We start from the raw sequence: 13788 nt of genomic DNA on the forward strand, positions 1-13788 counted from the left end.
CAAGCCTGTTGGAATGGAGCAGACTGACCCCTTCCCAAATATCCTGTGATGCAAACCCTCCCAGTTTCCATCAGCAGCGTCGCTATTCTGTTTCCCAAGGAAATCTCTCTGTGGCTTCTTTTCCATCATCTTCTGGATGAGCAGCCTTGGTTGCTGGTTCCCTGTTCCCAGGAAGATGCATGTCCTCCATTGTTTGGGTCATTGGTGACTCGGAGGATATGTGATAGTAGATTTTCAACCCTAAGGCACCAAAGAAAGGCTCCCTCTCCCTCTCTGAGGCCCTCGAGGTTTCCCACTCATCACCTGTGGCCACAATGCCTTCTTGTGAGTGTTCTGCCCCTGCGACTACCCTCTGACCTTTACTGCCAGATGCCAGGGTCTCTTCTGTCACTCTGTCTGGCTGGGTCTTCCAAGGGCCAGTGGACCCCACACTTCAGCTTCATGGCCCCATGAGCTCAGGCTTCATTGTGAAATTAACGATTTCCCTAAAGTAAAGATAAAAGGAGAAAATGTGGCATTTTCTACATGGGGTTTAATGTTTCTTCCTTTTGAAAACATTTAGGCTTTGTTAAAGGTTATGTTTCTTTCTGGGATAGACTTTCGTAACAGTAGTGCATTTTATCAGAGTAACCTAAAGATTGAAGAAAATAACTGAAATGAATGAAAATGCTTAAGATCATTTGAAAACCTTCATGTTTATGGCATTTATTGATAAGAGCTTGAATTAAAGCCTTTTTAGGTCGTGTACTTTACTCACGCATGTGAAAATATCAAGAACAACTTAGGATAAACATGAAATAGTCATTCAATCATATCCAATGATTGAATTTATCAATTTAATTTTAAGTATATTAAATAAACATTCCTAAATTTAAGGAATAAGAAATTTATGTAATTTATATGGCAGGTTTGTTCAATTCATTCCCTTCTTTTCTTACTACTTTCATAAGTACTCTGCTGCAGCTGGTTTATCTTCTTGAAGGCCATGGCATTAAGAGGGATGCTAGAACCATTGTGCTTTGAGTGGGATGATGGAACCACTGAGCAGTGAGAGAGATGATGGAGTCACCGAGCAGTTAGAGGGTTGGATGACAGAGCCACTGGGCATCAAGAGAGATGATAGAGCCACTGGGCATTGGAAGAGATGATGGAGCCACTGAACAGTGAGAGGGATGATGGAGTCACTGAGCAGTGAGGGGGATGGATGATGGAGCCATTGAACATTGAGAGAGATGATAGAGCCACTGAGCAGTGAGAGAGATGAAGAATACGTGACATCCTCCTGGAAGCCTTCATAGCAGGAAACTATCAACAATGTTTTCTGCCAGTCCTGGAAGATGTGGACTGAAACATTTGACGACACTGAGATCCAGCTGATTAGAGGGTGCATCCAATATAAGTGCATGGACTTCATAAGCAGTGCCCTGATCAGGGAGACACACTAACCTTTAGAAATTTCTGTGGGGACTAGTCCTGTATTTCAGGGTGGAAACCCAGACCAACCAGCATCCTCAGTATTTGGGCTTCAGTGGCTCTGTCACCTGCTTAGCCTGCAGGTCCTCTGTGTTTGGGGGCCAGCACCCAACTATTTGGTGGAACCTGTAGAACCAGGAGACTTCCCAATAGGTCTCCAAGTGCAGAAAAACATGTAGGAGGGGAAAGAGGAAGATGAGAGAGAGAGGGAGAAAGAGAGAAAGAGAGAGGGAGAGAGGGAGGGAGGGAGGGAGGGAGAGAGAGAGAGAGAGAGAGAGAGAAAGAGAGAGAGAGAGAGAGAACACACTTGAGAAAAATATAACACTTGAACATGCTTGCTAATAAATAAAATCTCGATAAAAATCACAACATAAAATAAAAATGTAATCGTTCTTCCCTGACTTTTCTTTGTCCCTGGACCACACTCACCCATTGGACCCTAGAAACACATGCTTAATGCACCCCAATACTCCATTTGCCTGAAGGTATGGTTTTCAAAAACTTTTGCAACCTCCCAGAAGTTCAGGGGATCCCCTTCCACTAAATCCTCAAAAAGACACCTTTTTATGCTATAATATTTATTTAGGGGAAGGCCTGTTCAAAATTCCTGGTTGGGGCAGAGAGTGTGGATTCACATTAGAATAGGGAAAAGGAAAGTTAACCCTGAAAATCAGAACGTTAGCTTTCCCCAGCCATCAGAAGGCAGCCAGGAGTCCAGGAGTATCCAGACAGTGTTTCTCAATGGGGTTGGTCTAGGGCCCACCTAAGCCCTTAATAATCCTGTGCACTCCTAATTATTTTTTAAATATATTTTATTGATTTTTCACAGAGAAGAAGAGAGAGAGAGAGAGAGTTAGAAACATCAATGAGAGAGAATCATCGATCAGCTGTTTCTTGCACCCCCCCCCCCCCCCCCCACTGGGGATGTGCCTGCAGCCAAGGTACATGCCCTTGACCGGAATCGAACCCGGGACCTTTCAGTCCGCAGGCTGATGCTCTATCCACTGAGCCAAACCAGTTTCGGCCATTCCTAATTATTGAACTCAGACTGCTAAATATTCATTTGACCTCTACTAATTTGAAATATTAGGTATTGTGCATAGTGAAGAATAGTTTATATTTCTTGTATAAAAAACAAGTTTCCTGCCGAAACCGGTTTGGCTCAATGGATAGAGAATCGGACTGCGGACTGGGAGGTCCCGGGTTCGATTCCGGTCAGGGGCATGTACCTTGGTTGCAGGCACATCCCCAGTAGGAGGTGTGCAGGAGGCAGCTGATCGATGATTCTCTCTCATCGATGTTTCTAACTCTCTATCCCTCTCTCTTCCTCTCTGTAAAAAAATCAATAAAATATATATTTTTTAAAAACAAGCTTCCTAATAATGCAAATTAATTTTGTAAGTGATTTTTGTAATGGAATAATTTGGGTAAAATTAAAACAAGTTATGAGGGGGGAAAAATTGTGATCATTATGTCCAAAATTTGATGATGCTAGTGATAAATTATTAGGTTTAACTCAAAGATCTCTATAGTTCAAGATTTTGCTATCCTAATTTGCATTATTATTCTAGGTAGACTGAGATGATATTACATTTCTTAAAATAAATTCATTAGTTAATGGAAACCTAACTGATAGGAATTACTGAAATCTTACTTAATGATTAAAACAAGGAATATGGGTACAGTTTTTCCTTTTGACTTTATTTGTGTCACTTTAGCAGTGATGGACTCTCCTCACACCGCCGGCCTCATCGTCTCTGAAATGAGGATGGGAAGTCAAGCCTGTCACGTTCTTACTGTATATTTTACATGGATTTGAGTCCTGGAATTGTGACAAAAATGCTCTTTTGCTTATTTTTTCTCTTTCTCTAGCAACAATTAGATATTCCCATACCCAAGTATTTTTTGAAGGAGAAGTTGGAAGTAATAAAAGGAAGAGAGAAAATCCTTGCTCAGATATTAGCCGACACTGGATTAGACATGCAAGAAATGGTTCGTATATCCTTTTAACACATATTATTCTGTAATCTACAAAATCTGCTTTTTATGCTCCTAACTGAGAAGCAATTAGATTATTTTTAGTGTGAGGAGAGCAGTACCTTTCTCCCTTGTTATTCAGTATAGAAGTTTTTGGTGATTCATAGCCATTATTTGTCAAGAACTTAGAAATGGAGACCAAAACATAATACGCTATTGGTTAAATCAGCACCTCTAAAATTAGCAACTCGGTTTAATTTTTACATCTCAAATTCACTTCGCCTAAGTCAGAAGCTGAATAGTGTTCATATAAAATAATGGAGGGCTGAGATAACTTACTCAGAACTCAAAGATGACTACACTTTCTAAAAAGCTGGTTGACCTTTACAACTTCAAGTTCAAAGCAAACCAGACACTCTTGGCAGCCATGCCGCCCCTGCCAGCCCAGGCTGGCTCACATGTGCCATCTTCCTACACCCAGGCCCCGTTCAGCGCTGCCAGCCTGACTCCAGGTCCATGCTGAGTGGTGATGGAATGGGATCGCATGCTCTGGGTTCACCAGCCTTGTACTGTCTCTCGTTCTGAGTAGGCGAGTTTGCTTCCTGGGCAGAGGGGGCTCCCTCTCCTCCCTCTGTCCCAGCCTATCCAAATAATACTCATTCCCTCAGGAATTCTTTCCTGAAGCCCCTACTTGGAGACTGACTTTCCTTCCTGCGCCTGTCCCCTAAGTCAGTGTTTCCCAAAGTGTGGTATGTGTACCCCCAGGGGTACGGGAAGAGTTTGGTGGGGGTACGCGTTGCACCGGAGTTTGGTGGGGATATGCACTGCACCGTGCTAGCTGCGCCTAATTCTACGTTCTCATGAGTACGAGGGGTACTCAGCGTTACGAAAATTATAGAAGGGGTACACATATGTCAAAAGTTTGGGAAACACTGCCCTTAGTGACTAACCCACATTGGACAAACCTGGATCTAGGTCCCAGGGCTGACTTGCCTGGGTTATCTAGCCATCCTCACCCCTGGAGCCCTGTGTCTGACCTTCAGTTCATGCTCAGCCTGCACGAAGCCCTTCATTTAGTCACCTCCCCATTCCACCCCAACCTTGAGCCCAGAGTACTGGCAAGCGAGCAGAATTAAAGTTGCACAGGGGAGCAGAGAAGGGAGATGACATCGCACATGCTACAGGAAAACCCTAAAAATTCCTCTTTGCTGTTTCTGTCCTCCTTTCCCCCCAGTTCCTCTTCCTCTGTGTGGGTCAGCAGCAAGGAGGCTCTTCCCTCCCTCAGCATCCAGCCCTGTCACTGCTCAGCTCTGGGTCACAGGTGCTCACTCTCAGCAAGACTCCTGGCTTCTGCCCAGTTAGTGTGGCTCAATAGTTGAGCATCACCTATGGACCAGGAGGTTACAGCTCAATTCCCAGTCAAGGCGCATGCCCAGGTTGCAGGCTCGATCCCCAGTGTGGGGTGTGAAGGAGACAGGCAATCACTGATTCTCTCTCAAATTGATGTTTCTATCTCTCTCTCTCCTTCTCCCTTCCTCTCTGAAATCAATAAGAATATATCAAAAAATAAAAAAGGCTCCTGGCTTCTGGCACCAGCCCTGGGCATTTGACTGATGTCCCCACGCCCTTCATGGTCTCACTGGACCCCCACTCTCCTCTTAAGCTGCTTATTTCTGGAAAATATATGCAATATATACCCCAAGAGGAATTCTGATAAATGAAAATTGTTGTCCACTTCTACATTTGTTATGCTTAACATTTACTCTCGGAGCCTCTATTTTTGTCGTATCCACTACTCCATCCCTTAGAAGTAGCCAGTAATGACTGTAATTATCTTTAGAACAATAGACAGTATGGAATCTAAAGGAAATAAATACAATAAGAGCTAACCACCTGCTATCTGCTTGAGTGCTTTTACCCTCATCTTCTGACTTAAAGCCTGAATAACATTCTTTCCACTCTAAGGCACACTCTTTCGCTATTGAAAATGTGTGCTTGCTGCAAATGTGAAGGACGAGAGCTCACTGAGCACAGAACTCTGGGGGATTATTAGGTGAATTTGCTTCCTCTAAGGAACCAGCTCACACTGAGGAGTGGTGACTGCTCTAGAGGCAGGAGGGGCCCCTCCTTCAAATTGGCTCCACCCCTTACTAACCAGGGAATGTGTACATATTACTTTACTTCTTGGAGCCCCAGTCTTCTTAACCCTTTAGTGGCCACTGCAACACCTGCCTTGGAGGTTGCTTTGGATAATTTGATGAGGATGTGTATGGAAAGTGTCTCAATAAATGTCCCTCTGCTCTCTTTCCTGTTCATACACATGTGCACACACATTCATGTAAACACTGTTACACAGAGAAGTGATGGCCTGGAGGATGAATTGGAGCAGCCACACTTGGGACCTCAGTGCCTTGCGCTGTATCCTGCTATCATGGCCATTGCTACCCTGAGGCCTGGACAAGGACTTGGCCTGTGCTTGGGTGTTTTTGATTCCAGTGGCCTCTCCCATCTGCCCCTTCCATGTGTGAGGCTCTGCCCACGCCAGACCACACGCACAGACTCTTCTCTCCCAGGAAAACCAAAAGCCGAGGGCCAAGCCCACACTGAATACTGCAGGCCTCTGGGTGCCTCTGCAGCCTTGTTTTTACCCCTCTTTCCTCCAAAACATCACATTCCCTCATCTGACTTTGCCTCCAAAGACAGCATTGTACTGCACAAAGCCATCATGTCTGAATGTTTTTAAATGCAAACTTGTAGATAAGGGAGGACATTTCATATGTAGAGTTAACACTCCTCCAGTAATTCTAGCATTAGTTATGTTCACCAGATCATTCTATAATGGATTTTTAAGTCAGCATTTTACTTCACGTGTATTTTACGTTTTAAATTTTCAGAGATGTGTTGGTTTTTTTGTTTGTATCAAGTTTTTTTTAATATGTTTTTATTGATTTTAGAGAGAGAAATAGAAAAATTGATGAGAGAGATATATATCAATTGGCTGCCTCCTGAGCGGCCCCTACTAGAGAGCAAGCCTGCAACCTGGGCATGTGTCCTTATGGGAGTCAAACCCGTGACCTCTTGGTACACTAGACAATGCTCAACCCCTAAGCCACACCAGCCGAGCTAGAGATGTGTTTTTAATTCATGTTTATACTATTAAATTAATGGACATTGATAGCCATTTCAAGTTTCATTAAATCAATTTTATTGGCATTCTTAGTATAATTTGCTGCCAACCTAAAATGTGGAGCTAATTAGTGTTTTGTTTGGAATGGTAGAGGAAAGCCGAAGGGATGCTTACATGTGGGGCCACGGCACGAGTATGGCATATTATCAAAACATACATAAGTCACGGGGAAGATGATTAGTAGTGAGTGGATGTCACACTCCTTATCAGCAGTTTGGCAACTCTGCAGAGTTGGGCTGGCAGTAAGCCTGTGATGTTTCTGGGATCAGTAGGTACAGTTAGCATGTTTAAATATTGGTTGATCTCAAATTTTTTTCTTTTTTTTTTTTTGCAGAAATCCGCTGTAAAGACTTTTTCCATAGAACAGGCTGTGAAATTAATTCAGATTGCGGAGAGGGCACGGCAAGGTCGCCTGAGAGCACTGTTCATGAAGCAGATCTTCCTTCAAGAATACAGAGCAAGGCAGGCCAGGCTCCTCGGCGAGAAGGTGGCTGACGTGGCGGCAGCGGCCCTGCGGATCCAGAAGGTGCGTCTGGACGGGGAGGGCTCTCCGCCCCAGGGACCGGGTGTCTGACAGGCCGGGGACGCGTACCAGGGTATGGTCAGCTCTGAAACCCAGAATTCCAACATCTTACCGTCAGTACAGCCAGACGAAATCCCAGAAAGTTTGGTTTTCTTACCCTGGGGAAACCATGAACCAAGCTTGGTCCTGTTTTTTAAATTTTATTATAAATAGATCTAGGAAATTTTCATCAAATGTGTTTGAAATCGTTGATAATTGCTGGAAAGAATGCTGCTGAAAACTCAGTGAGGATATAAATCCTTAATAAATTTTTAAAATCCACTGACACATGGACCTACAGTGCAGGAGGGGTTAGTGCCCTTCACACAGAGCCCCAGAGACCAGCGCCGTGAGACCTGCCCTTTTAGAAAGCGGGCCTTGAGGTTTCCTCCCCTCAGATTTATGCCCCGTCGTTTTTCAAATACAGACCACGTTGCTTATAGGCAAATGCAAACCGTGGCATGTGACAAGTTAGAAGTAGGCTGGAGAGAGAGGAAGTATGAGAGCGTGAGCCGGAGCAGGGAGGACGGAAGCTTGCCCCTTATGGTGTTTGAATGGCAGCGAGGGGCAGGGGAGGGGCAGATAAGAGCCTATCTTCTGTCTGGTTTCTAGGCAGATATGAAGTTCCAAGTCAGCATTTGAGTTCACAGCTGAGTTGTGCAATTCAGCGCTACTTTTATATTTCCCCCATGTGACTGGCAGAGGTTTTCTTTTGAAACTATGAATTAACGCCCTTAGATCCAGTCCCATGCTCCTGCAATCCAGAAGCTTGTCTGGAAGAAACCCAGATAGGGGAATCACCCGAAGGACAACTATAGGCCATTCCTTCCCATCCCAGCCTTACTGAGATGTATTTGATATAGAATATTGTGTGGGTTTTAAGATATATGTCATAACTGGACACAAGAATATATTGTAAAACAGTGACCACAGTAAGGTTAATCTACACTGCCTTTATCTCACCTAACTGCCATTTTTCCTTATAGTGAGAACATTTAAAAGCAGCTCTTTTAGCAGTTTTTAAGGGTACAATTCAGTGTCATTAACTCTGGTCCCCATGCTGTATGTTAGATCCCCTGAAGTTTCCACTCATCTTATACCTGGAAGTTAGTACCTTTGCCCACCTTCACACATAGCCCCCATCCCAGCCCCTAGCAACTACAAATCTGCTCTCTGTTTCCATGGGTTTGGTATTTTTAGAACCGATGTGTAAGCAAGATCATACAGTATTTGTCTTTCTCTGTCTGATTTATCCCACTCAGCATAATGTCCTCAAGTTCATCTATGTTGTCTCAAACAGCATGTTTTCTTTCTTTTTATGGCTAAATAATTTCATTATATTATAAACCACACTAGAGGCCTGGTGCATGAAATTTGTGCGGGGGTGGGAGGGTGGGGGGGGTGGGGAGGTGGGTTCCTCAGCCCAGCCTGTATCCTCTCCAATCTGGGATCCCTCTCACAATCTGGGACTGCTGGCTCCCAACTGCTCGCCTACCTGCCTGCTTGCCTGATTGCCCCTAACAGCTTCTGCCTGCCAGCCTGATCACCCCTTAACCACTCCCCTGCCAGACTGGTTGCCCCCAACTGCCCCTCACCTGCCGGCCCGGTCACCCCCTACTGCCCTCCCCTGCTGGCCTGATCGCCCACAACTGCTCTCCCCTGCCGGCCAACCTTGTGTGCACAGCCTGTCCTTTGGCACATGCATTTATATGGTAGAAACAGTAGGATAATGCTCCCTTTTATATTTTTATATACAAAACAAGTAACCATTACTTTGTTTTTAGGTTTGGCGAGGTTTCCATCAAAATAAGAAAACCAAAAGAGACAGAGAAGATGAGATGGTGTTCCTGGGCATGGTAAGTTGGCTGACACACGTACACAGCATGTGTCCACTTTCCTGAAAGACAGTAGCACCTGTATGGTTTGAGTATTCCTTAGCCAGTCTTCCTTGAGGGGAGAGAGGAAAGAAAAATGAACAACCAGGGACTGTCAGAGGTGGAATCACCTGTACTTGATAGACGCCTGCCTAGGGGGAAGGGAGCAGGGGTGTGTCCACACCCCGCTCTGTTAGAATCTGCGGACTCCTGGGATGTGGACACAGGTGCTGAGCCGCTCGCCATATGCTGTTCCGGCTGATGTGGGCAGTGCACTCGTCTTTGTTAGTATTGGTGGTGACCAGGTTGCACTGATATGCTGCCTTTGGGGGACAATGACTGAAGCAGACTTGAAAGGGTGTATTCGTTACCGACTGCTGTGTCACAAATTACCACCAACTGAGCAGCTCTCACACACAGGCGTGTTCTCTCGGTTGCCATGGGTCAGGAGTCTGGGCTTGGCTGGATGCCTTGCCCAGCATCTCCCAGGCTGCAGTCAAGGTGATGGCCGGATTGGGATCCCCTCTGAGGTTCAATAGGGGAAGGATCTGCTTTTCCATGTGTGTGGCTGTTGGCAGGACTCAGCCCCCATGGGCTGTCGGATGGGAGCCTCCGTTTTCCAGCGCATTGTTGGCCGGACACACCCCCGGCTCAGTGCCATGGGGCCCCTCCGTGTGAGAACCTGCTCACCAAAGCCAGCAAGGGAGAGATGCTACATCTCCTGCAAACATCACAAAAGTGGCCCGCCTCACCCTTGCCCCATTCGGTGGGTTAGAAGCAGATCAAGGGTCACCCCACACCCAGGCAGAGGGGAGGGCAGGAGGGTGTGAGCACCAGGAGGTGGGGATCATTGGACTATCTTAGAGCCTCTGTCCATGCTGAGGCGTTTCCTCCTTGGTCGGCTTCCCCAACAAAGGCCTCTGATGAGGGCAAGATGTGTCTGTGTCTCAAGTTATAATTGTGGACAGGAATGTGAGGCTGTGCTCACCCGCATATCCGATGTGTTAGGTCCATTCGGCCTTTCTGAAGGACAGCTAGATAGCTGTGCAAGACCATTAGCATATTTACATCCCTCACCCCCAACTCTATTTCTATCTTAAGGAAATCATCAGAAATAGAGATTTTTGTGCATAGAAGTTTCCTCGTGTTCTTTTTAATAATGAAAGTTGGAAATAAACAATTCTGGTGTTCAGAGTGGGGATGTAGTTAAATGATTTGCAGTGGAGCTACGTTCATGTAGTACCATGCCACCATTGGAAACATGTTTATGACTAATTTTTGGTGGCCCAATGCTCAAAGTGAAAATACAGGATTTAGAATTATACACAACAATACGATTTAATCTAAATATATACGCACATCCACACACATGCAAAGAAAGAGAATATACCAAGTTCAGATAATAATCTTTTTTTTTTTTTTTTTTTTTTTTTGGTTTGTTTTTCATTAATCCTCACCCCAGGATAGTTTTCCTATTGATTTTTAGAGAGAGTGTAAGGAAGGGGGAGAGACAGAGAGAAACATTGATGTGAGATAGACACATTGGTTGATTGCCTCCCACACGCACGCACCGGGACCGGGCCAAGGATCAAGCCTGTAACCGAGGTGTGTGCCCTTGACAGGAATCCAACTGGCGACCCTTTGGTTGACATGGGCTGAAGCTTTAACCACTGAGCAACTGGCTGGGGCCGCTCATTTTTTAATATGGGGACTTTGGAAGATTTTTTTGTGTGTGTCCATAATTTTCTGTGTTTTACAAAGTGTTTGAATTTTGCTTCATTAACCAGGGAAAAAAGTACACATCTAAAAATAAAACTAAATGGCCATGGAATATTGTCAACTTTTTTTCCTAAGCTCTCCAAATTGTGTGGTGTATGTGGGTAGGTAGATAGGGAATGAGCCGACTTTCTTCTACACCATTCTTAACAGACATGCAGATATGAGAAGTCATAATAAAAACAATAGATACTTCCAATTTCTACTTTAAAAATTAAACTCACAGTCAAAGATTTAATCTCAGATAATCTAAGTTGAACGTGAAATTTTGTGTTAGCAGCAATTTTAATTCAACAATTTCCATTTAATTTAACCCAGCCTGCATTTGCTGACCATCTACTGCGTTCATGCACCAGAAATTTAAGGAATGATCAAACAATATTTTTTCCATCTTGAAGCCTAAATATCTTATATTGATCCTACATAAAGATAGAATTACGTGTTTCCTATTATGATTTTCTGTTTTACTTTGTCATTTGTATCTACTTAGCTCAAATAAAAATGCCTATTAATTTTTCAGCAGAGCAGAGTTTGGACAATATAAAAATAGTAACTCATCTGTTTTCTATTAAAGGTGACCTCTCTCTCTCTCTCTCTCTCTCTCTTTCTCTCCCTCTCTCTCTCTCTCTCTCTGTGTGTGTGTGTGTGTGTGTGGTATGCTCATTGAAATTTTACACCATTGTGAAATATATGGATTCAATTTATTAAGAAGAGTATCTTCTGCTCACTAGCTGATAACCATAAAAATCCATTACCCCAAATTGAAGAAATGTTTCCAATTGAGTGTATTTTCCACTTTATCACTAATTAAGATATTGTCTGCTTATTTTAAAATTTCATTTTTCTCTTATTTCATTTTGTTATATTATACCAGTGAGGAAATCAGTGACTTATCTGATCAAAACTGTATTTGCATCTGTCAGGGAAGCTGGCATGTTTCCAGGGGTGACTATTTAGTAACTGAAACCAGAATTAGAGCAAGAGACATCATTCTGCCATCCTTCCACTACCCACCCAGAAAATGCTTTTCTTACCATTGTCATATAATTTTTTTTATATTGCCATTTTAAATATTTATATTCTAAAATCTACAAAGGAAAATAAATAGCACTCTAAAAACTCATGTGCAGTTATTTTAATTGGCAGAGGCAATGGGGTGGATCAGGTAGAGGGAAACTTAATGAATGTCATACATTTCATTCTGTGGATCCCTTTGAAATAATTGGTCCTGCAGTCATGGCCATCATATATTCTGTTTTAGCCTGAGGCGATCAGTGTTTGCATTATAATGAACACTGAGGGGGCGTGGAGTAAAGAGAAAGAACTGTCCCCGCGAAATGCATCCGTGGGACCCTCAAAGCACTGTCAAGGCCTGTTCACTCTCAGATCCCAACGCAAAACAAGCTGGGTGCTAGGTTGTTTTTAGGTCAATGAATTAGACTTATTTCTTATGAACAAATCACCCCAAGCAGGTGCTGGGGCACCCCGGCATGCTTCCTTTGGAAAGGGGGGTGCAGCACCCAGTGCTTCCCAAATCCTCAGCACCCATGGGCTGCTCTTTGGAAAGGGCTGTCAAAGCTGAAATGAGCCAAGAATCAAAATGAAACGCTTTCATGCTTGCACGTTAATATCAACCAGAAGCCATGGCATCCAGCCTGGCCATGTTCATTATGTATTACTAGAGGTCCAGTGCACAGATGTGTGCACCAGTGAGGTCCCTCAGCCTGGCCTATGACATCCCCTGAGGTGTCCCAGATTGCTAGAGGACGCAGGCCAGGCTGAAGGGCCCCAGCAGTGCATGATCAGGGCCTGGGAGGGATCTGCCAGACTCCAGCAGCAAGCTAACCCACCAGTTGGAGCATCTGCCCCCTGGTGGTCAATGTTCATCATAGTGACTGGTCAAACAGTCGAATGAACAGTCGGACACTCAGCATATTAGGCTTTTATTACATAGTATAGTTGGCTCCAAATGACATTTGATTGTTTCTAGAAAGAAATTTACTCTTAATGAACGGGTATGCCATGATTTATGAGATTTTTGTTTTGCTTTGCTTTAAAAATTTTTTTATGTTTTAACTGCAAAATAACTATTCTCTAAATGCCCTGGTGGGGAGCCAGCATCCTAGAAATGAGTGGCCGTCTTCATCTCAGGTGTTGAAGGGTTTGCTCCATCGTGTTGACAAGGAAGCAGGCATCAGGTGGCCAGCTGGGGGCTTTGAGCGTCACCCCTGCCCTCCCTGTGAACCTCTGTGCCATCTCCTGTAAGAGCAGCACAGAAGAGCTGATAGGGCATGGGGGGGGGGGGGTGGCAATGACCCCTTCCAGGAGTGGCGGCTGTTCTTGGTCATTGTGGAACATCAGTGTGTCGACATGGTAACGGAATGATGTCTACAGTGCAAAGTACCAAGAAGTGTGAGAACTTTTCTGAGTTACAGAACCCAAAACACTTCAAAACAAGTTGTTGCATCAAATACGCAGGCCACTGGCTTCAAAATAGGAAATACCTCAGCCCTTGTGATTCAGGCATTTGCAGTGAAGCTGGAGGGGCGCAGGCCCCAGTCCAGGGTGCAGCTGCGCATCTGGCTGCCAGGGAGGTGCCCCCCCATACACACACACACACACACACCAGTGCCCTGTGTGTGCTGCCCGAAAAACAGTCAGCTGGCGGTGATCTTGGTGCAAGTGTGTGGGTCTCCAACAGCAGAGCCAGGCAATCAGAGGGTCAGGGGGACCCTGAGTCATCTTTGGGAAATTCAAAAGCCCACCTCAGGAGGTTTAAAAAAAGGAAAAGCCACTGTTTGTTTTTTGTTTTGTTTTGTTGTTTTGTTTTACAATCTAGTGACTTGGAAACCTTTAGTCTGACGTTAAATTGTTTTTATTATTATTCCTCTGTTCTCCTCTTGCCCGGGTCTCAGGTCATCAACAATTCAGTGATGAAG

General features: G+C 44.5%; 1 protein-coding gene across 3 annotated transcripts in view; it reads left to right on the top strand.

Annotated features, from left to right (window-relative positions):
* DRC11 (dynein regulatory complex subunit 11) overlaps positions 1-13788 on the top strand; it is a 107303-nt gene that overhangs the window by 8866 nt on the left and 84649 nt on the right. For all 3 annotated transcript variants that reach the window (XM_084892760.1, XM_084892761.1, XM_084892762.1), the window contains exons 3-5: positions 3346-3465; positions 6972-7163; positions 8984-9055. In XM_084892760.1, coding sequence (XP_084748886.1) covers positions 3346-3465; positions 6972-7163; positions 8984-9055 — 384 coding nt within the window. The remainder of the gene's footprint in view (positions 1-3345; positions 3466-6971; positions 7164-8983; positions 9056-13788) is intronic.

This window comes from Pipistrellus hanaki (genome assembly GCF_964339955.1).
Source record: "Pipistrellus hanaki genome assembly, chromosome: 8".
NCBI classification, from domain to species: Eukaryota; Metazoa; Chordata; class Mammalia; order Chiroptera; family Vespertilionidae; genus Pipistrellus; species Pipistrellus hanaki.